This window comes from Dromaius novaehollandiae, chromosome Z (genome assembly GCF_036370855.1).
Source record: "Dromaius novaehollandiae isolate bDroNov1 chromosome Z, bDroNov1.hap1, whole genome shotgun sequence".
Classification (NCBI taxonomy): domain Eukaryota; kingdom Metazoa; phylum Chordata; class Aves; order Casuariiformes; family Dromaiidae; genus Dromaius; species Dromaius novaehollandiae.
Genome location: NC_088132.1, coordinates 25,067,104 through 25,089,912, shown reverse-complemented (window position 1 = coordinate 25,089,912; position 22,809 = coordinate 25,067,104). Strand labels below are relative to the sequence as shown.

Sequence of the window (22,809 nt, the reverse complement as noted above, 5' to 3'; positions counted from 1 at the left end):
CTCCCATTGGCTGCCGGCGCGGGGCTCCCGCCCAGCCCGCCCATTGGCCGCGGCCGGCGTCTGCACGATCACCCCGCGCGCGCCCATTCGCCGCCTCCCCGCCCGCCCCGCCCCGGGCGGCTCCTCAGTGGCCGGAGCGGGGCTGCGGGCTGCGCTCCTATTGGCGGCGCCGCGGCCGGTGCTGCTCGCCGCGGCGCTGCTCCCGCCCCGCCGCCCCCTTGGCCGCCGAGGCAGCTGCTCCGTCGGCTCCAGTCGCTCGGAGAGACGAGCAGGGCGCCGCTGCTGCCCGAGGCCGCGCGGCGGGGCGGCTCCGCGGAGAGCGCGGCGGGGCACGGCTGCGCGTCGCGCCGTTACTCAGCACAACCGCCGCCGCGGCCGTTGGGCGAGCGCGGGGCCGCGCGCGCGCCGCCCAGCGAGGGAGCCGCAGGCGGCCGCGCGCTCCGGAGCGGGCGCCAGGCGGAGGTACGCGCTCCCCTCCCCCCCTCGGCGTGCGCGCGCGCGGGGGGCTGGGGGGCTGGGCCGGGGGCGGTGGCGGCGGTTGCCGGATGCGCTTCGGCGGCGGGGAGACTTCGCGGCCGGCGCGGCGGCTTCGCGGCCGCCCCCCGCCATCGCGGCCCTCCCCCGGCGGGGACGCGGGACGGGGGCTGTCGGTGCGGTGCGGGCCGTGGGGGTGCTCGCGGGCGCGAGTTGTTCAGACGCGCGGTTCAGAAGTGCTTGGCCGGGAGGTGGCTGCGGAGAGGCGAAGGACGGAGCAGAGCTGTTGGAGCACAGACCGGCTTTAAAAACCTGGGGTTCCGTCCCCGCTGCGCCGCCCGGGGCAGTGAGCCGCCGGCCGGTGCCCCGGGACGCAGCGGGGGCTCTGGCGCCTCGCGGCGCGCGCGCAGCACCGCAGCGCAGCGCCTTGCCCGGAGCCTGCAAAACATTATGTAATCTGACTTAATCCCGCACTTGTCTCTCCGGGATCTTTTAAGGGTTGTTTTGGTTTTTTAAGTGAGCGGGGATGGCCCAGTTCTGCAGTCTGCGTTTCCTTCCTTGGTTCAGCTGTGCCATTAGGTCTGCTTTGAAGTGTACAGAGTAACCAGCAGAACAGTCGCTGGCACAGAAACGTCTCTGTGTTATCCTGAATGCAAGTTAGGCTTTCTAATACTGTCAGAATTTGTGAGACTAGCGTAACCGTATTTCTGTTGTTGTTTAAAATCAAACTATTCCAGCAGTGCAGTTTTGGTCCTGTCAGGCTGCGTAGTTTTTGTATAGGTCGTTGTGCTCTTTGAGAAATACTTGCAAGGTTAAAGAGTTACTCCAGGGTACTTCTGGTTTGGGTTTTTCGTTAGTGAAGAGAGACTTCCTCTGTGCTCTTTTCCGGACCTACTGTGTTCTTTCTTAATAGTTCCATTAGTTTAATGCCTTTATATAATACTTATCTTTTTTGGGGGGGGGCTTTTTTTAACAATACATGTTCACGTTTTGCCCCTTCAACTATTAAACAAGCTGGAAATTCATAGCCTTCTGTTCCATGATAATATAATGCAGATGTTGAAATAAATATTACTGTTTCAAGACCGGCTTAAACTCAAGTGTCCATTTCATTGCCCTCATTGAAAGGACGAGATATACTATGTTATAGTTTCTTATTTCAGCAATATATAATGAAACACAATGAATAAAAAACCCAACAATGTGAGATCTTGCCTGTTGCTCAGTTAGAGCAACATTAAATTACATTTACAAACCAGCAGCTGTATTTACAAGGCTGACTTTGTTCTTAGGAATAGTTCTTCTGAAAAAGGTAATTTAATTTAAATACAGGATTAGAATAATTTATATTTAATGTAAGTATAAGATCATTTCCAGATAAGTGCTTACAAGGGTTGGGCTTTTGAGGCTAAGCTACTAATATGGAGTGAAGTATTCGGAGACATAAATAATGGGAGCCATTCTCCTGTTATGGTTTACAGAGGGAGGAAGATGGGAATAATTGCTTATATGAAAGAAATACATTTGTGTTATCTTAGGAGTCCCAAGATAAATACTTGAGGTGTTCTTTCTGATTAGACAGACTTTTTTTTTTCCCCTCTTCTGTCAGCCTTAATGAAAAGGTTAATTACTAAAGAATGGATTTAAAACCACTGCCTGTAGGCAGTTTTAATTTTGTCATTTTGTGCATTTCTTTTTTTATTCATGAGAGAGTTAGAGATAATTTGATAAAGTGATCTCTTTTTCCTTTTAAAATCTATCCCTCAAAGGGTGCATATGGGTGAGGCTACTTAGATTTGTTTTGTTTCTTAGCCTATCTACATGCAATAGTAAAAGTTTATGCATTCCAGTTTCTTTTGTAGTTTTTTTCTACTCAATAAAAATGCAAAGTTTTGGATTTTAAAGGATATATTTCTTTTAGTATCCTTTCTTTTTTTTTCCCTGTGAGTAATTTTACCAGCATCAGGAACTGTCTTTGCAGAACAGCACTGGTTTCTTTATTAGCATTGAATTAACAAGCAGAAGTAGTGAAATAGTTATGTTGTGGGGTTGTGTAGATCTGTATATCTGAAGGTGCTGCTGTAATGAGGGCAGAAATTTATTTACATCATGTATGCTAAAAAGATGTTAGATGATAATAGGAGTGTATTTCTAACATATGTTTTGAATAGGTGAGTTAAAATCATTCCCTTGAGGGAATCTGTGGTGGGTGTTGTTTTTTCTCTCAGTTCTAGTGAAAGAGTGCAGATAAAGCTTCCATCAAGCCAGTTTGTTATTGAGGTTATTTTTAATACAAGTTCACTCATGACATTTTCTTAATGTTCCTTAAACTTTATTTTAGATTTAATTGAATTATTGGTCTTTTAAGACTATTTGTCTCCAAATGGAATTTTGAACTGCTGTTACCAAGGGTGGGCAATGCTACATGAAGGTTTACTTGTGACTCTTCTTAAACTGTATCTTAATAATTCTTGGCTAGATGAAGCATTAGGAAATCATGTTTAAATGCTTTTTGTTCATTAAAAATGCTTTTTTTTTTTAATGCTAAATTGCTTCAATGAAGTATCTCACCTATATACCTGTTGAGGAAAGATAATGACTATTTTAATTGAAGTTAAATGATGACATCTCGTGAATAACTACTAGATTGAAATGCTGATTCAGTTGTACTTTTAAAGACTGATATCAGAATTACTCTATACACCCTGGGGACTCTCTCACATCCTGATTTCATTCCAGATCCGGAGGTTAAGAACACACTCGTGTGAATACAATGAATGACAAACCAGTTCCAGTATAATGAAAACATTGTTTGTGTTTAGTTGGAGGTATCCTCCTGAGGGAGTTGAGTAGGTGTTTTGTGTCAGATTTGTTCAGTTAGTGGAGCTAGGGATCTACTGTCTCTTTAGGACATTCAAGTAAGGAAAATAGCAAGTATTTGTTTAAAAGGGGGGGGGGGGGAAGAGCTGTTGCTAGCTATGATTTAAATGAAGAACGATACCAGGATCAGAATCTTTAGGTTGAAGAGAACTTCCATTGGATTAAGTGGAACATTACCTTAAATCTATGTTACAGTCTAGTATAGGAGCAAAATCATACTTTGGTTATATTCATTGGTTTGGGTCATAATTTGCCATATGTGGCAAAGGTCCATTTTTAGCCCTTTCAGCTATTTGAGGGATCTGTACCCCCTCTCCAGTATGGCTTGAAATGGTTACTGCCTTACTGCCATGTCTGTGAATTCCACAGGCCAGCTTTCAGTCTTCTGAAATGGCTGTGGCAAATAGCAAATGTTTTCTGAGTGAAATCATATTTGTAGTTTGTGTTGTTTATAGTTATACATCAATTAAGCTCCTGTTTTAATTCTTTCTGACAAGTGGATTGAGAAGAAAGTAAATTTTATAGCGATAGTTCTATTGCTAGGGTAGAAGGCAGTCTGTTGGTCTTGGCTATACCCCACTTTTGGAGATGTAGCTAGATTTTTCACATAAAATATAAATAAATATATAAAACGGTTTGTATTATCCATCTTTAGCCTTCGTTTTTTCTGACCAAGTAGAAAAAAAATCACTCAGAACAGGTCAGTGTAATTGTTCTTCTGGTAGAAGAGTGGTTGAATTCTGAGTTACAGACTCTTTCACAAAAAGAGTCTGTTGAAGCATTAAAACAGTTTCTCTAGGCTGTGATCATGAACATTCTGGGTAGAGCTGAAGAAAGTGGCTCCTATGGTGCTCACAGCTCCAAGAGAAGTAAAGAAAGAAAAAATACTGAGCTTCTTGTATGCATAAGATAGTTTAAGCCTTTTGCAAATCCATGGTCCTCTTCAATAGACCACTTCTTGTCTTGACTTGCAAATTAAAATTAAACTTAATGTCCAGATGATCTTGCCTGGCAGGGAACAGCTGAGCCATTGCAAGTTTCAGTGACTACTTGTGCTGATTACATACATGAGGTTATTGTTTCTTTGGCAACCAGAAATATGGTCATTTTTATTCAGTACCTGTCATTCAAGAAATAATCTAATCTTAATGGAGGTGATTAGTGTACCCTTTCTGCCATCTTCTCTAAATTAGTGTTGGCTACACATAATATCTAAGAATCTGGGGTTTCCCTCTGTTTCAGAGAAAACTGGAGGTCTAAAGTGAAAGGACTCAACTGCAGCATTCTTGGCAAAACACTTATTTTTGTGCACTACAAACAGCAGTAGTATTCCAGGAATGCTCATGTTGTTCAGCAGACTGTCTTGTGGTGCTTGTTTACTACACTACAAGTATGCTTTCTTTATGAGACATTACATGCAGTATACATTCATAGCCCATCACAGGGTAGACACCACTCACATTGAAAATGAGGATAGTTGTGCTGTGATCTATATTCAAAAGTTCCTACAACAGTATTCTATGAAGCTTTTCAAAGGAGTTGGCAATGTGTACAGGCATGAAAACTACACTTGATACAAGTTAGAGGACTAATTTTGAAATCTGATTCAATGTTGTAAAGTATTTTAGTTAGAAGTAAGATTTTTTCTGTTGTTGTAGTATTTTTTTATTATTATTATTCTTTTTCTCCACTTTGTTAACCAGTACCTGGAATTGGTAGTGTGGATTATATTGATTTGCCAAATATCTTACGATAGTGTTTGTGTGGGATGCTTTTGTTAAAGCACAGAGTAAAAATAGCCTTGTCATTAAAATGGATGATCCCAACATGATCCCAGTTCCTCCTTGTAAGACAGGAAACCTTGGCTAATAATTTCTGCCAAGGGCTCAGAAACACTGGTGCCAGCTAGTATGGGGAGCAGGTGAGAGTTTATTGCTGGATTTTAGTGTCCTGAAGGTCTCCAGTGCTCTGTAGGCCATTAGGAATGTCTTGTTTTGCCTCCTAAAAGTTTTGACCTTCATGCGCCTTTCATACTACTGATACTGTTTGCGGGGCCCATTACTCGTATTTTTTCTGTAGTTGGGAAGCATTGTGGTGATTCTTGGCTACAGAGATCTTCATTGCCTTAGTATCCTGCAAACATGACAGCATATTTTAATGGTTCTTTTTAAGATGTATATTTGTCAAGGGGGGTGAACAGTTCTGTTGTTGCCTTGAGGGGAGGGACTTTATTTCCTCAAAACAAAATCCAAAATTCATGCTTGTTCTTGCCCTGGATAAATGTATTTTGATATTCAAGTTTAAAACTGACAGGGCTTTAAAGTTACCGTTTTGCGTTAATACCATGCTCATTTTAGATCAGTTAATAAAATTGAATAAACTATTGTGCAGAAATTTGTTTGTATAATTAAACCTATGTTTTGTTAAATGCTTTCACTAAAATTACTCATTCACTGGAGTGGTCAAGTTTGTATTTTCCATGAGTTTTTCTTTGTTCTTTTCATATGGATTGTAACTAGAAACTGATACCACTCTCTCTTCCTATTTCAGACTAGAAGATGAATAATCTTTCTTTTAGTGAACTGTGTTGCCTGTTCTGTTGTCCACCATGCCCAGGGAAAATTGCTTCCAAACTGGCATTTTTACCTCCCGACCCCACATACACACTGATGTGTGATGAGAGCGGTAGTCGCTGGACTTTACATCTCTCAGAGCGAGCGGACTGGCAGTATTCTTCTAGAGAAAAAGATGCCATTGAGTGCTTCATGACTAGAACAAGTAAAGGTAACAGGATTGCCTGTATGTTTGTGCGCTGCTCGCCTAATGCCAAGTATACTTTGCTCTTCTCGCATGGAAATGCTGTTGACCTAGGTCAGATGAGCAGCTTTTACATAGGACTGGGTTCACGGATTAATTGCAACATATTCTCATATGATTATTCTGGATATGGTGCAAGTTCTGGGAAACCAACAGAGAAGAACCTGTATGCTGACATTGATGCTGCTTGGGTGGCTCTTAGGACAAGGTAAGATATTATTTGCAATTTTTATTTTCCAGCATGCTTTTCGAATGGTTACACCTGATCTGCATTGGAATAGAAATATGGAATAGAATATGCTGTAGTTTAGGATTAATGGAACGTATCAAAGCTGGTTGATGGTGTCTTATACTGAAGGCATTGTCAATATTGAGCAGAATCAGTATGTAGTGCTGATGTGCTACAGAAATTGAAATAGGATGATATTTAACAGTGTATATTTCAATCTTGCTTGAATGATTAGAAGATAATCCTTATTATCATAGTTTGGGATCTCTTCATTTGGAGATATGAGAACAGAAAAGAAACCTATAATAAATGATTCTCCAGTAACTGAGCCATCAGTGTTATGTGGGTGAGAGAAAATGCAAAACTATTCTTCAGATACATCCATCATGTACATTTTTTGTAGGGATAGTGGAAAGGCCATTACAAGAGACCCTAGTGAGACCAAGTCTGGATTTCTGTTTAGTGTTCTGGTCACGTTTGTTTGAGAATTGAGACTAGCAGCTCTAGCCTTTTCAAAGATTGCTTTCCTCACAAAGCTAAAAGAGCTTTTATCCTGGTAAAATACGATGTCTGAGAGAGGTTATGGTTGGTCTGCATAAATATATTATGGTGGAAACAAAGAACAGGAAACTGAATCAATGCTGGTAATTCAGATAAATTAAAACTGGACAAGAAAATTCCAGACTGGAAGGCTGTTTCTAAATGTCTGTGTTCTAAACTCTGGTTTTGGGGAAATTAAATGGTACGTTAAAAGGTCGTGGAGACATTCTCTGCTACAGGTGGGAAATCCAGGCACCAAATGTATTCAGCACTGAATGTCCACTTCTAGAATTTGAGAGCACTTCTTTACCATGGTTTCTTCCATTTGAAAAAAAAGCTCAGTTCATGCCATGAACTACAAAAAAAGATTATTCTTGAAAAATCCCATAGTATTGTATATTTTACAATAGAAGAACTGTGAAAAACTGAATTTAATATTATGCAGCTCATTATGGTTAGATCATTACAACTTGAGTATACTGCTCAATAATGTAATATCAGGGATGTGACTTAGTGTGGGGGTATGCACTGAGATTCTGTAAATCCTGGGCCTGGAAGTTGTCACAGTGAATTTAGAACTTGATCCATGTAATTCTAACTACTTCTCTCTTCCTTGTGAGGGAATATCCCTTTTCAGTGTTTTAAATACACATATTGTCTTGCATTTCCCTTACATCACAAGGGTGTGATGCTTTCTTTCGAAGGAATGTATCTTGTTCATATATTAAAACTGGGGGAATGATTGTTATAGAAAACCTCCTACAAGCAGAGGGGGCTGGTATATAAATGTTTTAGAATAACATCTGAGTTATACTCTGCAATTAGAGTAGTTTTTGGCATTTCTCTTGATTGTAGTGGAAAGTTGGGCTATAACTAGCATCCGCTCTGTCAGCCAATACTTAGAAAAGGTGCATTGGTGACTGTGGCCTGTATTTGACAGGTGATCTGGAAGATAGCCACTTGGCAAAGTACACAGTAACACTGACCAAAACCATGTGGTCTCTGGCCAATGTGGAAAACAGTCTGAATTGTTTAAACATACCAGCAAAACAGAAGCAAAATAGATGATGAAACTTAATCACTGGTTTACGTCAGTTTACAGGCTCTGTTACATGAACTAATTGGTAATTTCCCCTCTCTACCCCCCCCCCCCCAACTATTTCTGACTGAAAACCTAAAAGGTAACATGACTGCAAGTTGCATCCTCCCCTCCACACTTGAACAACCCATAGTGTACCTTCCCCAATCAAATAAGATTAGTGATCACAATAGTATGCCATCTGAATATGCCCTTAATCTATTCAATTTAAGTATGCCCTTTGAAGGTCACTTGTGAGGAGGGCACTAAATATATTTTCCATCTATTTTTTTTTCCCTCCCCAATTCAGGAAGGACCTCAAACACACTTATTGCCTGCATTTATTTTTTTGTATTGAAATATCCTTTACACATACATGATTCTATAGAATAGATAGCACTTGGGTTGGTCTGCTCAATTTGTGGATTTCTCAAACCTGAAATGATTTTTTTTTTTTTTTGCCACTGATAAAAAATGTTTGCTATTACTAGTTTCCACTGTGCTATGTTCAACAACTTCACCAGGCAGACCTGTGTTGTGTTTTTTGGTTTTTTTTTTTTTTTTTTCTTGTAGCTGAATGGAGAGGGGACAAGTTAAGCATGTGACTTTGGAGCTACTGGTTCCTGGGTCTGCATTAGAATTTGGTTACCAGTCCATGGTATTTTCTGGATCCCTGAGACAGTACTCAGCTGTGTTTAACTACTGAATATCTTAACCAAAATGTAGCCTTTGAGCATTTGCTGTAGCATTGATTCACTTTTTTAGCATAGACTGTTCTGTTAGGATTATGCTGGCACCATCTTTAACGTCTGTAATGCCAGTGTTCTGCAAAAACAAATTAATTCTGTGGATTGCTTGTAGGATAGGTATTAAGTATGTCTGTAATTCCTTGGCAATTCGTGTTGATGGCTTGAGAGAAGAGAAGGCTCCTAGGCTTTCAAACCATTCCCCTTGGATTATGTGATGGAACAAAGAAAGGAGCAGAGAAATTGCCTCTGTGGGAGGTTGATCACAGCCACCCACAGCTAACCCCATTCCCTGTTGTAAGAAATGGGATCATAGGACCCAGCATTAAAAGATGTTTCTGGGGCAGTTGAAATACTGATGCAGACTTAATTCTTCAGTCAACACAGCTGCTTGTGGTGGAGACATGTTAAGGGTTTTAAGTGGTACTTTGGAAGGACAATCCTGATAGCCTTCTGTAAATTGGTACAGTTGTCCAGTGGGGGCTACAGACCCAAGATGGAATAGTCTGTGAGCTAAGAATAATACTAGTACAGGCTAATCTCACTATCACCCTGAATATTGTTCTTAGTTCTGTTTCTTAACTGCTGTTAAGAAAGTGTTTTCTTAAGGTTGGTTGCTATAAGGGTATGTGAATATTGTGATTCACATAGATGTCTATAGAAGACTAATTTGGCAGCCAAATGCTTCCTGAATCCTGAACATATAGAGGCAACGCATTAGTAGTATCTTCTTTTCACAACCTTGAGTGCAAGTGTGTGTGTTTACACCCCCGCACACACCTACTCGCTACCATGGGACTATATAAAAGCTGCAAGTGAGGACATTCTTTTTCTGACTGTCATGACTACAAAGTGTTGAAATGCCAGTAGTCATTTGGGGAGACGCCTATCTTTTGCTATCCTGTTTGTGAAGGCCTTTGATGACACCCTAACAAGATGCAGAGATTTAACCAGCCCCAGGCAAATCCAGGGTGAGTGGCGCTAATTCAGAAACCTGAAAGCTTGCTAGAGTTCCCTCATGACCAGATTTAGCTTCGGGAAGCCAAGCACCCTTGTCATTGCTGCTTACTGTGGACTGTATAATACTGGCAAAATTAAAAGGTAAATCTCACCATCAGGTTGATGTGTCGAAGTGGACAGAATATAGATCATTTAAACAAATACAACAATAACAAGGCTATTTTGATGTTGGCTGAAAGTCTTCTTTTGAGAATTCATGAATTACATGTATGTATTTTTTCCATTTAAAGTAATTTCTTGTTTGCTAGAAGACGGAAAGAACTTGATCTTTTTCCCCCAGCAGTGGGGAAAAGTAGACTCAATTTATCATGAGCACGTGCCTTGCCAATAAAATGAAGGTACCAGTAACACTGTAAAGTTTAGAAAACACCAAACCATTGTGAGGAAGGTGGAGGAGGTGCAGCTTCTTGATCAGGGCATGCATGGTCTGTGGGTTTGCCTCTCCTAAAACATGAGTTCCCTTTTCTTTCCAGCAATGTTATATGTTGCATATGCAGTAGAGGAATATGCATCTGAGTTTAGGAAGAGGTGTATGTTCAAATTTTATTCATGAAGTGGAATGTTGATAGTTAAAGGTGTGGAACATATTTGTGCCTTTCATGTCTTACAGTTTGCAGCTGTAACTTCTTATGCTGTGCATGATGACAAAAGGTCCTGAAACATGCATTTAAAACTTCCTCAGGATGTTCCCCTTTGCTCCAGGTGCCTCAAGCCTTGCTGTCACTTGTCTGCATGTTGCAATAGCTTCACAAGTGGTAGCCTCTGTAGAGCGTCACTTCCACTTATTTGTTAGTGGAGCCTGACTGATACTGTTGAAAATACACTTTTTTTAAGGAGATCGTACTGATATCTTATTTTATTTTTGTAATGGAAGCAAGTCTTTTAGATTTGCAGAAGCAGTTCAGGGGGCAGAGGGGAACCAACTGTGGTCTCCCTTAGATACATCAAGGGCAAAGTGGTATGTCCTATAAGAGCCAGCAAAGTGTATTATGGTAACTTCAGCTGATAACTTGTTAAAGGTGACTAAAGTCAAGAAAACACTTGTTACAGCCAGACATGCATTTGTAGGTTGCACGTCAGTTATAGGAATACAAGATATGTCCACTAAATAGGAAAAAACAAGAGGACTGTCAAGAAGTGTTTTTAGAAAAGCCCAGAAAGGATCTCTTGTGGCAGAGGCAAACATGTAAAGGAAACAATAAAGGGAATTCTGCTACAGCGTGTTGTCACAAAAACAAAAAAAATGTATTTTTTTGCCACTGAACAGTCTCCCCCCTTCCTACTCCCCCAAAGTTGAAAAGATCAGGCAGCATCATTTAGGGTTGACTCCACTACTAGAATCCATCTATATCTGGGTTGCTTCCATTAAAACCATCTATATCTGGTCAACATATATAGGCTTGCGGAAGAGGATTGTTACTGCAAGAGCAAAATTTAATTCCTACTGGCTTTATCAGTGGTCCTGTGTTAGCTTGTGTGCTGATACTAGGGACTGGTTTGATGGTGCCATTACAATGGTATATTGCCTTGCTCCTTCCTTTACCTCACCAACGGCATGCCTTTTCTTGTCTGACCCTGAAGACAGCCAGTTGTATAACACACAGGAGCAGAAAACTAATTGCTACTCTGCACCCAGAAGGGATTAGTTCAGTTTCCTGAGCTAGCTGACAAGCCCCAGTGAAGGGGAACATGTGGCAGAAGATGCAAATAGGAAAGTGGCTCTATCCTCTGTGGCAGTTGTTGGTTTAGCAGTAGCATTAACTGCACCTTTAGTGTGCTGGTAGGGAAGAAGTTTGTGAGCTCTCAGATGCTCTCTGTGGACACCAGCAAATTTGTGTCAACAGAGCTACGTGAATATTGCTCTTCAGGTTCCACATGCTTCCATGCAGGTAGTCCCTAGGTGTGTAAACGTAAATGATTAATTGAGTGTTGAAAGGAATCGAAATCTCAGGTGCTGTGAGAAAGAGAAAAATGATGTGGCCACCCTTTAAACTGTAGAAAATATCTATCCAAATTTTATGCCAGAGTCAGTCCAGAATAACTTATCCCTTAAGAAGACTGCTTGTGCTGTGCACAGCTACTTCTAGGCTTTTTGTTGCAATGTCCATTCAGGTGACCATGGCTTCAAACAAACAAACAAACAAAAAAGGCCTGTCTATCCTGACACAAGTTATCTAAGATTACTTGAATGGACAGTAGTGTTTACATTACTGCTATGATCAACTTTCAAAGATATCAGTGCCGAGGAGGAGCTGGGCACACCTTCAAGTGAAGCAACTGGGCTGCTGGAACCCATGCCATGCAGGAACACCTGGAAGAAGCGATGAGTGATTGTAGTGGGTGACTCCCTGCTGCAGGGGACAGAGGCACGCATCTGCCAACCTGACGTGTTGTCTAGAGAGGTTTGCTGCCTACCAAGGGGTCAGATCCGAGATGTCATGGAAAGACTGTCAAAGCTTGTCCACCCCTCTGACTATCACCCCCTGTTACTGTTCCATGTGGGCACCAACAATACTACCAAGCACAACTTTGAAAGTATCAAACAGGATTACAGAGTTCTGGGGATGGTGGTCAGGGGTGTGGGGACCCAGGTCATTTTCTCTTCGATCCTGCCAGTGAGGGGAAGGATGGGAGGAGGAGTCGGTGGATTCTCCTAAGTAGACAACTGACTACACTGCTGGTTTCGGCAGTAGGGTTTTGGTTTCTATGACCATGGGACCCTGTTTGAAGACTGACAGCTGACTGGGAGTGATGGGATCAACCTCACTAAATGGGGCACACACATCTTTGCCAACAGGTTGGCCAGCCTGGTAAGGAGGGCTTTAAACTAGGAAGGATGGAGAAAGGGGAGAATTGAAGAGACCATACAATCGGCAAAGCAGGGCTTGAAGTGGGGATACCTCCAGCAGATGCTTGTAGCTAAGGAAATACCTACAAGGCAACATGATGGGGAAGGCTCTTGCACTACTTCTGGAAAATCAGTATGCTTGGATATCTCTCTGAAGTGACTGTACACCAATGCATGCAGTGTGGGGAATAAACAGGAGGAATTAAGAGATCTGTGTGCAGTCACAGGGCTATGATCTCACTGAGATTACGGAGACATGGTGGCATAGCTCGCAGGACTGGAATGCTGCCAGGGATGGCTACAGGTGCTTTAGGAAGGACAGGTCAGGAAGTCGAGGAGGAGGAGGAGTTACCCTTTATGTGAGAGAGCAACTGGAATGTACGGAGCTCTGCCTAGGGGTGGATGATGAGCAGATCAGGAGCTTATGGGTAAGGATTAAGGGGCAGACTAACATGGCTGACACTGTTGTGGGCATTTGCTACAGGCCACCTGATCAGGAAGAGGGAGTTGATGAGGCCTTCTGCAGACAGGTAGAAGTAGCCTCACAATCACAGGCCCTGGTTTTCATGAGGGATTTAACCAATCTGGTATCTGTTGGAGGAGCAACATAGCAAGGCACATACGATCCAGGAGGTTCCTGGAGAGCGTTGATGATAACTTTCTGACACAGGTGATGGAGGAACTAATGAGGAGAGGTGTGCTGCTGGACCTTGTACTAACAAACAAGGAAAGGCTGGTTGGAGGTGTGAAGGTTGGGGCAGCCTTGGCTGCAGTGACCATGGTGGAGTTTTGAGGATCCCACAAGGAGGGAGCAGAGCAAAAAGTAGGATCACAACCCTGGACTTGAGGAGAGTAAACTTTGGCCTCTTCAGGGACCTTCTTGGAAGAATCCCATGGGATAGGGCCCTAGAAGGAGGAGGCATCCAAGAGAGTTGGTTAGTATTCAAGGATCACCTCCTCCAAGCTCAAGAACCGTGTATCCCAATGAGCAAGAAGTTGAGCATGGATGAACAAGGAGCTCCTGGCAAAACTCAGACATAAGCAGGAGGTGGACAGAAGGTGAAGGCAGGGACTGGCCACTTGGGAGAGATTTAGGGACGTCATATGCAGGGATGGGACTAGGAATGCCAAGACTCACTTAGAGTTTAATCTGGCAAGGGATGTCAAGGACAGCAAGAAGGGCTTCTTTGAATACATCAGCAGCAGAAAGAAGACTAGGGAAAATGTGGGCCTGCTGCTAAATGGGGCAGGGGCCTTGGTGACAAAAGATATAGAAAAGGCAGAGATACTGAATGCCTTATTTGTTTCAGTCTTTACTGCCAAGACTGGCTCTCAGGAATTCCAGACCCTGGAGACCAGGGAGAAAGTCTGGAGAAATGAAGACTTTCCCTTGGTGGAAGAGAATTGAGTTAGAGGACATTTAAGCAAACTTGACATCCACAAGTCCATGGGCCCTGATGGCATGCACCCATGAGCTCTGAGGAAGCTGAACAATGTCATTGCTAGGCCAATCTCTATCATCTCTGAAAGGCTGTGGAGATCAAGAGAGGTGCCTGGGGACTGGAATAAGGATAATGTCACTCCAGTCTTCAAATAAGGCAAGAAGGAGGATGCAGGGAACTACAAGCCTGTCAGCTTCACCTTGATCCCTGAAAAGGTTATGGAGCAGCTCATCCTGGATGCCATCTCCAAGCATATGAAGGATAAGAAGGTGATCAGGAGTAGTCAGTGTGTATTCCCAAAGGGGAAATCATGCTTAACCAACCTGATTGCCTTCTGTGATGGAATGACTGGCTGGGTAGATGAGGGGAGAGCAGTGGATTTTGTCTACCTTGACTTTAGTAAGGCTTTTGACACCATCTCCTGTAACGTCCTCAATAGGCAAGCTGAGAAAGTATGGGTTGGATGAGTGGACAATGAGGTGGATTGAGAACTGGCTGAATGGCAGAGCTCAGAAGGTTGTGATCAGCTGCGCAGAGTCTAGGTGGAGGCCTGTAGCTAGTGGTGTCCCCCAGGGGTCAATACTGTGTCTAATCTTGTTCAACTTATTCATCAGTGACCTGGATGAAGGGACAGAGTGCACACTCAGCAAGTTTGGTGGTGCTACAAAACTGGGAGGAGTGGCTGATACACCAGAGGGCTGTGCTGCCATTCAGAGGGACCTCAACAGGCTGGAGAGATGGGCAGTAGGGAATGTCATGAAGTTCAGCAAAGGGAAGTGCAGAGTCCTCCACCTGGGGAGAAATAACGCTATGCACCAGTACAGCCTGGGGGCTGACCTGCTGGAAAGTAGCTGTGCAGAGAACCTGAGAGTCTTGGTGAACCAGAGGACCTGGGAGTCCTGGTGGACAACAACAGCAGTGAGCCAGCTATGTGCCCTTGTCGCCAAGAAGGCCAGTGGTATCCTTGGTTGTGTTAGGCAGAGCGTTGCCAACAGACTGAGAGAGGTGGTCCTGCCCCTCTACTCAGCCTTGGTGAAGCTGCATCTGGAGTGCTGTGTCCAGTGCTGGGCTCTCCAGTACGAGAGAGACATAGAGCTACTGGAACGAGTCCAGCGGAGGGCTACTAAGATGAGGAAGGGACTGAAGCATCTCTCATATGAGGAAAGGCTGAGAGAGCTGGGACTGTTCAGCTCGGAGACCAGAAGACTGAGGAGGGGCCTTATCAACATGAAGAGAAGGTGTAGAGAGGATGGGGCTAGACTCTTTTCAGTGGTGCCCAGCAATAGGATGAGAGGCAAGGGGCACAAACTGAAACACAAGAAGCTCCATCTGAATCTAAGGAAAGACTTTTTTACTGTGAGGGCAACAGAGCACTCAAACAGGTTGCCCGGAGAGGTTATGGAGTCTCCTTCCTTGGTGATACTCAAAAACTGTCTGGATAGGGTCCTGGGCAATGTGCTCTAGGTGACCCTGCTTGAGCAGGGGGGTTGGACTAGACAATCTCCAGAGGTTCCTTCCAACCTCAACCATTTTGTGATTCTGTGAGTAGTTTTAACAGCGTATTTTTGAGCTCTTATTATCTGACCTGCTACTCAGAGTGTATAGCTCTTTAACTGTCACTTCCCCTTTCTTCAGGATGGCCTGTAGTTCTAGGACCCTGTTAAAGAGAACAGAGTTACCGCCACTTTTTTCTTGATTTGACACTTCCTAATTTAGGAGACAAGGTCTGTAGCTTTTCTTTACTAATAATTTTCCACTAAACTTCTTGGAGTTTACCTGTCACAGGACTGCCAAAAGGAAGAAAAGACAAATTTTCTGAATAAAGAAATTACCAATAGCTGTTGCTTTGAGAATTCTTCAATTTTAGCTTGAAAAGTGTTTTTTTGTTTTTTTTGTTTGTTTTTTTTAAAAAAAGGAACTGAGGCACAGTTCAGCTCTTTTCTCTCTCACTTTTTGAAAGTCAACTTAAGAGAGAAGAATGGAGAGACAGACGTGACAGATGTTGTTCTCTGGATTCCAAATTTCTTGGGGGTTTTTGGTGTTGTTTGTTGAGGTTTTGTTTTCTCTCCCTGAGCCAGAATACTCAAGAATCTGACTGCTTTGAACCACTGGTACTGGTGATTGGCTTCACTATTCTAGTTTCCAAACTGTGAAGCAAGTTTCTGGCGGATGCTGTGAAGGCAGTCTGTTTGGTTACGATGGAGAAAGGTTTACTTTAATCAAAAACTAGTAAATGCTATTCTTGGATTACTTTTTCCATCTAATATTTGGATCCAAATCCTTTAGCCTAAGGACAGCTCAAATATAAGAGGAATAATAAAGAAAAAGGAGAGAATGTATGCCCCAAAATGTACTTTTAAGTTTTGCATTAAATTTCTTTACAGGGGCCTGCATCTTATAAAACTCAATACCCGAGGAAATGCAAGTGTAAAAATTTACAGGGTGTTTTATTTGAGACTTGCATCTCAATATGCTGTGCAAACTCAATGCTATATTAATGATGCAATGTGTGATGTATTTAATGTGAGATTTATTCAAATAAATTAGAAGGAATAGAAGGACATATTGTATTTTCAGAATGGACAAATGTGGCTTGAATTGTTTGAATTGGAGATTAAATAATAGGAATGATGTCAAGCTATTAAGAAGAGATGCAGAAGTAGTGTGGAGCCCTTACATGTGCTTAGGCTTCAAAGCATTAATTTATTGTATATTTGTGTGAATGAATCTTGAGGGTGGTTCCCCCCCCCTTTCTCTGAGGATTGTTATAAGGTGGGGGTTTTGATTGTAGTTCAAAATTGATGACTGAGCGCCTTAGTGTTTAAGAACTTCTAATTTGATTATAATCCTAGAAACTCTTTATAGAAATACTGTTAGTAATTAAGAATAGTCATGGTATAAAGTGTGCGTGTGTGTATATATATATATATGTATGTATGTATTTTGTCAACTGCAAACAGTGGTTTTAGCCCCAGTTAGAAAGTTTTTGGAGGTGCCTAATAATATCTGTTAATGATTTTTGTATTTTAGTAATGTTTACGTGTCATTTGATGTTTTTCTTGAAATCATTCTAGCTTTTTTTTATTGACTGATGTAACACACGTGGCATTTTTGGGTTTTCTGACTTACTGAAAAGTACTTGTGGATTTTTTTGATTTTGCTTGGTTGGTACCTTTTGCATATTTTGGTACGTGTGAAACATTCTTTTTCCTAATATTCTGGATGTTGAGGCTTTTAGACTTTAATTCTGCTGCTTTGTGCACTATCCAGTTATTATACAGTCATTTAGCCATCTTTACAAAATACTGGACAGTTTTTCTTTACTTCTGTTGCCCTGTTTTTTCTGGAGCTGTGCAAAAAGATGACATACAGGCAAATTGAGCCAGTTTAAAAATTTCTCTGGTGTGAGTGTTCTCATCTGATCCTAGTGTCCTTTGACAGAAAGGATGCATGCATCCATTGTAGCACAGCCTTTCTTTCACAGCCTTCTTTCATTTCATCTGAAAATAGTTGGTAGTCTGTCCTTTTAGGAATGTAGCCAACTGGTAGATGTTAAGTTTAAACCACGGTGGCATAGTGTGAGGATTAGACCAGTCTACTCTAGACTCAAGCTCCTGATAATACAATAGAACAATTTTTGGTTTTTGAATGTAGTGAAGTATCGCTTCCTATTTAAGGTACTCCAAATAAATAAAACAGAGGTATCCAGCTAGATATGCCTTTACAGTCTGAACCTGTAAGAGTGCTTTGCCAATACAGATTGATGATGTTCTACTATCAGTAGTTCATTTGTGCTGTGGCTGCTGTTCTTGCCAGCATAACTCTCTGCTTACAGGCTTTTCCAGTACTGTTGTGTTGCTTGGGAACCAGACCCTCTTTGTATCCACATTAGTGTGGGAAAAATATTTTAAATCTGACTTGCGTTAGTATCAAACTGATGTTGACAACTCTATTGTGTACCTCAGTTAATTAGAGGAAAAAATGGAAGCGATTTCATTTAACTATCCAGGGCTTTGACTTCAATTTTCTAGTGCTTACAGGACAGTCTCTATTGTGGGTTAGATTAGATATTCCTCTTGCCCGCATGTCAAAGCAACTGTAATAAGAAAGAATCATCTCAGCTGTTATACAGAAACCATAATATTCTGGCTGCTGTCTGTACGGGCTGCAGTTAGGTCTCCATAAGTAGCGCTGAGTAGCGTTACAAGCTTGTCACTTTTGCCAAGTATTAGACGAGTAAAACTGACCAAATATTTTGTGAGTTTTTCTACATTTTGTTTGGTGAATCCAAAAGGCTAGTAAAGCTCTAGGCAGTTTTCTGTTGCAGGTCTGTTAGAGTTGTCTGTAGAAGTATACAACTATTCTTACGGTCACCACATTGTGTGTTAAAACATAAATATGTAAAACATTCATGTCCCTCAAATATGGCTGGTGTCTATGAAATCCGATAGATCAGAGGCCTTGGTTCTTTTACAGCTGTATTTCAGAATTGTCATGAATTTATCAGCTCTGCAACTGCATTCACAAATGCATATGGAAAAAAAAGAAAACACACAAGTGCATTTCAGTATCATTCAGGGGAGAGATGTTATTTAATTTGTATTTGCAGTCCTTTTTTTTTACCTTTAAAAAAGTACTGTAAATAACATTTCTCACTTAAAGTGAAGATTATAAAATATACTTACTTGCTTCTTCTACCAGCTGCTGTTTTGTAGTTCTTGTTCATTTTCTTCAGGAAGTTTTGGTCTGCAGAGAGGCTTTTTTGTCCAGTTATGTAGGAACTGATCTGTTTCCTTTTGTGTGCCGGTTTTGTTAACATATTTAATTTTCTAGGTACGGAATCCGCCCTGAAAATGTGATTATATATGGCCAAAGTATAGGAACAGTACCATCTGTGGATCTTGCTGCTAGGTATGAAAGTGCTGCTGTAATTCTTCATTCTCCACTGACCTCAGGCATGCGAGTAGCTTTTCCTGATACGAAGAAGACCTACTGCTTTGATGCATTCCCGAAGTAAGTTGCAGGATTTTTTTGTGCATGCATATTTTTTTTCCTCTCTCCCCTATTATTGAAGTTTTAGAATAGGGGAAAAAAGTAATATGGCAAAATCTCTGGATTTTATTTGGAAAGTTTAAAAAATAATTGGAGAATGATCAGAGCAAATTATAACAATAAGGAATATTTTATTTGAAAGAGTTTACAAAACTATAAATCTTGTAGCTTTTTCACATCGTTAATCATTTCAGTGAGTATCTGTTTAAAAGTGATTAGCTTTGCTGTATGTAACCCCTGAATGCTAACAGGTAGTTCTATTCCAGTGAGTTGCTAGTCTGAGTAACTATAAATAGTCTCTTGTGTGTATTTATTTCAGTAGCAAAGAATGGAAAAAAGTAATTTTTAATTATTTAATTGAAGGAAACAGATTACTTTCATATATAATTTCAAAACTACGCTGCTAGTTGACCACTGCAGACTGGTACACTTGGCTAGAAGAATTGCTTGCATTTTAAGTATTTAACTTCAGAGTTTTTTCCCATAGAGGATCAAAAGTTAGGAGTCAGAATTCTTCCAGTTCTGACAAGCACTTTTTCTGCTGAAGAAAAACGCTGAAGCCATATTTTCATCAGTCCAACGACTTTGATTTTTAAAGCGAATACAGTAATGAGTGCAATTTTAAGGTTGATTGCTTTGTTATGCAATCCTAGTAGTTTCCAGCAGTGTTTTTCAGTTCTGTGTAGTTTTACATATGCTACTGAATGGCTTCCAGAGCATTGATAAGAACTAAATTTTTCATGATTTAAACAACGTTAAAATTAAATGGTTAAAACTACAATGCATAATTAAAAAGTGAAATTTAGAGTCTCTGGTTCTTCAAGAAAGTTTAATAAGGCTGACTGTGTTCACAGATATAATCTTTTTCTTACAGCATTGACAAAATCTCTAAAATAACATCTCCTGTGTTAATAATCCATGGGACTGAAGATGAAGTAATTGACTTTTCACATGGCCTAGCATTATTTGAGCGTTGCCAGAGACCTGTAGAACCACTGTGGGTAGAAGGAGCAGGCCATAATGATGTGGAACTCTATGGACAGTACCTTGAAAGATTAAAACAGTTTGTGTCACAGGAACTAGTGAACTTGTAATTTTCTTTGTATATTTACGTGCTTTTTTATTTCACTGCAGAACTGTACACCTTGATAAATACATAACGTAAAGCCTGAAGGTTGTGTTTTCAAATCATGTTGGTTGCCTTCGTTAAATGTACAGGTAATGATTTGTCAACATAATTAATGAAGGTTTTAATGCCAGTATTATAAACTGGAATTACATGATCATGCAGTCAAGCTTGGCAGTTCATATTACTTTGCGAGTTTTTTTTTTTTTCTTCTTAGACGTACAAAAAAATCACAAGGAGTACTGTATGAAATTTTCATTCTCTAAAATCAGATGCTGTAAAAGTGTTGCCAAATGCTTTAGCATATCGGAAACAAGTTTATAAATATTTTTTAAACATCTCAAAATGTACTGTGACTTATTCTGTTGCACAGGTGTAAATTAAAAACCAGACTTTTAAGCAGTTGTCCTGTAAAAATGCAATAGCCATGAAATTTGAGCAAGTATTCATGTATGTAATGGGAATAGATATGTCACTGGAAATAACCCATGCCCTGTTATAGAGGGAAGAGGTCGAAATAGTTTTTTTTCATATTTTTCATGTCTTTTGTGCTTAGTTTTGCTTTTGTTAGCTGTTTTTTGTTTTGTTTAACCTGAAAGGTAAGGATCAAATTTACCCACTCATCTTCTCAGCTATCCTGGTCCTCCCAAATAATGTCACAAGTTACCATTGTTATAACATAAATATCATTCATGTGATTGCTATTGAGGCCACTAAGTACTTCTTTGAAATCGGTAAGACTTTTAGAGCTTAGAAGAACTTTGTGAACAACATGGTTTTAAACATTGATCGTGTAGAGATGCAGTATTTCAATAGAAAGAACCTGGAAGTTCATCCAACCTTTGTAATATACAATTTGCAAGTTTGCAGTTGTCTGTTTGGGCTTACTTCCGGGTGTTTAGCGTAAAAGCTTATTATTTTTCGAGTATTGTATGGAAATTTTACTAATCACTCCTGGACAGTGGGGGGAGGGGCCAATAAGAAATTGTTGACATTTTTCTATTAACTCATAGTAAAATAAACTTTGTAAGTTGCCTTTCCCTTGAATGCATTTTGCTTGAATAAAACTATGAAAGAGAAACTTAATTATATGTAGCCTAATTTGTAAACAAAGTAATATTCCAACAATACACACTGTGCTTCTAATTTTAAGGCCTTATGTAGTTTAATTGTTCTGCTTGTTTTTGTGATTGTTTGAGACTATTGTATAATTAAATGTGTTACCAAATATTGTGAAGACTTTGGTTCCAATGTGTTGATTAACAGTAAACAATATTCCACACACTTGCTGTTCTTTCTTTCTTTTTTTACATTTAATTGTAATACCAAAATAAGAAGTACCACTAACTGTAGGAAATCTAAGAAGCAGGGCAGTAACCCATTGTTATTAGGTGTTGGCAAACTTATGTATCGGCATCTATTGCTCTGATTACCCTTGCAGTCTCGTGTCTCATAATCTTGAGCTTTTTCTTTTGCTTTTCTCTTTTTTTCCTGCAGTCAGCCGCTTGACATACAGGTTTTCTGCAGCAGGGTTGTATTTTAAACATTCTTCTGTGACAAATTCAGATTTAGCTTTCATTGAAATCATCAGTGAGTTCTTGTCCTGTTCTCTCTGGTTTGTTATTTGAATACAATGAAATTAAGCTTGTTCTTGAACACCTGGGTTTTTTTTGATGAAGTATGGATCAGTGTGTTCTGAACTTCAGACTAGTATTCAGGCACAGTAATACTAGACCCATAGATTTTCATCTTAATCCAAGATTTTGCAATTGGAAATGTGTTTCAGTAGATATCTAGCTCAGCTTTATTACATCATGTTTATACACAGTTTGATTTTAGTTTCTTACTGTGTTTCAGCAGCTATGTCTGATTTAGATGGAAAGCCCAACCCTTAAGTGCTTAAGGATATAAAAAACCTTTGTTTTTATTATGAATTAACTCGGTTTTCAGAGTCTGCTTTAGAAATTTGCAAATAAAGAGCGTGGAACTGCCATGAATAGTGATACAGATTGGCTGGTGGTACTGCAGACAAATGATCAAGTGTCATCACTAGAACTATCTGATTTCTGAGTTTTATGCTAGGCAGTACTGTGGGACCCTGTAATTGAAAGGATAGAAAAGATGGCATAGCCATTTTGCTGCTGTTGTTTCTGTGTTTTGTAGAGGCAGAATAAAAAGCCTGACTAACAGTGTTTTGCCTTCAGTTGATGCAGGTGTGCTGAATTACAGTGGTAAGTAAAGAATCTGGATTCTCTGGGACCACTTATGCATGGTTAATTATTGCCAATTTATTCTGATTTGTATTTTTCACCTAATTTTTTTATAAATACTGTTCACTGAAGGAATGAAAATAGCTTTTTTGCAGAGCCTACCTCATATTGTGTAGCATATTACGGCAACAAACCTATTGTTGACAAAGCAACTCTGAACTATTGCGACTAGAAGGAAAACATTTTACATTCTGGTTGTCTTGCCTTTAAATCATTGTTTTGATGGAATTGACAATGAGCTGTTGTTTTATGTTATAAATACAATTGTCTCATGATAAATAAGAGTT

General features: G+C 40.6%; 1 protein-coding gene across 1 annotated transcript; it reads left to right on the top strand.

Annotated features, from left to right (window-relative positions):
• Positions 1 to 149: 149 nt before the first annotated feature.
• Positions 150 to 21,536, top strand: ABHD17B (abhydrolase domain containing 17B, depalmitoylase). The gene is made up of 4 exons (XM_064502881.1): positions 150 to 462; positions 5,905 to 6,379; positions 18,908 to 19,087; positions 20,001 to 21,536. The coding sequence occupies exons 2-4, from the start codon at positions 5,913 to 5,915 to the stop codon at positions 20,218 to 20,220; spliced, it is 867 nt and encodes a 288-aa protein (XP_064358951.1). The 5' UTR covers positions 150 to 462; positions 5,905 to 5,912; the 3' UTR covers positions 20,221 to 21,536.
• Positions 21,537 to 22,809: the final 1,273 nt, after the last annotated feature.

What these genes read in the sequence shown, in the direction of transcription:
- ABHD17B (XM_064502881.1), top strand. Translation starts at nt 5,913, where the DNA reads ATGAATAATCTTTCTTTTAGTGAACTGTGTTGCCTGTTCTGTTGTCCA. An exon ending in TGGGTGGCTCTTAGGACAAG is followed by an intron (nt 6,380 to 18,907) that starts GTAAGATATTAT and finishes TTAATTTTCTAG; the next exon opens with GTACGGAATCCGCCCTGAAA. An exon ending in TGCTTTGATGCATTCCCGAA is followed by an intron (nt 19,088 to 20,000) that starts GTAAGTTGCAGG and finishes TTTTTCTTACAG; the next exon opens with CATTGACAAAATCTCTAAAA.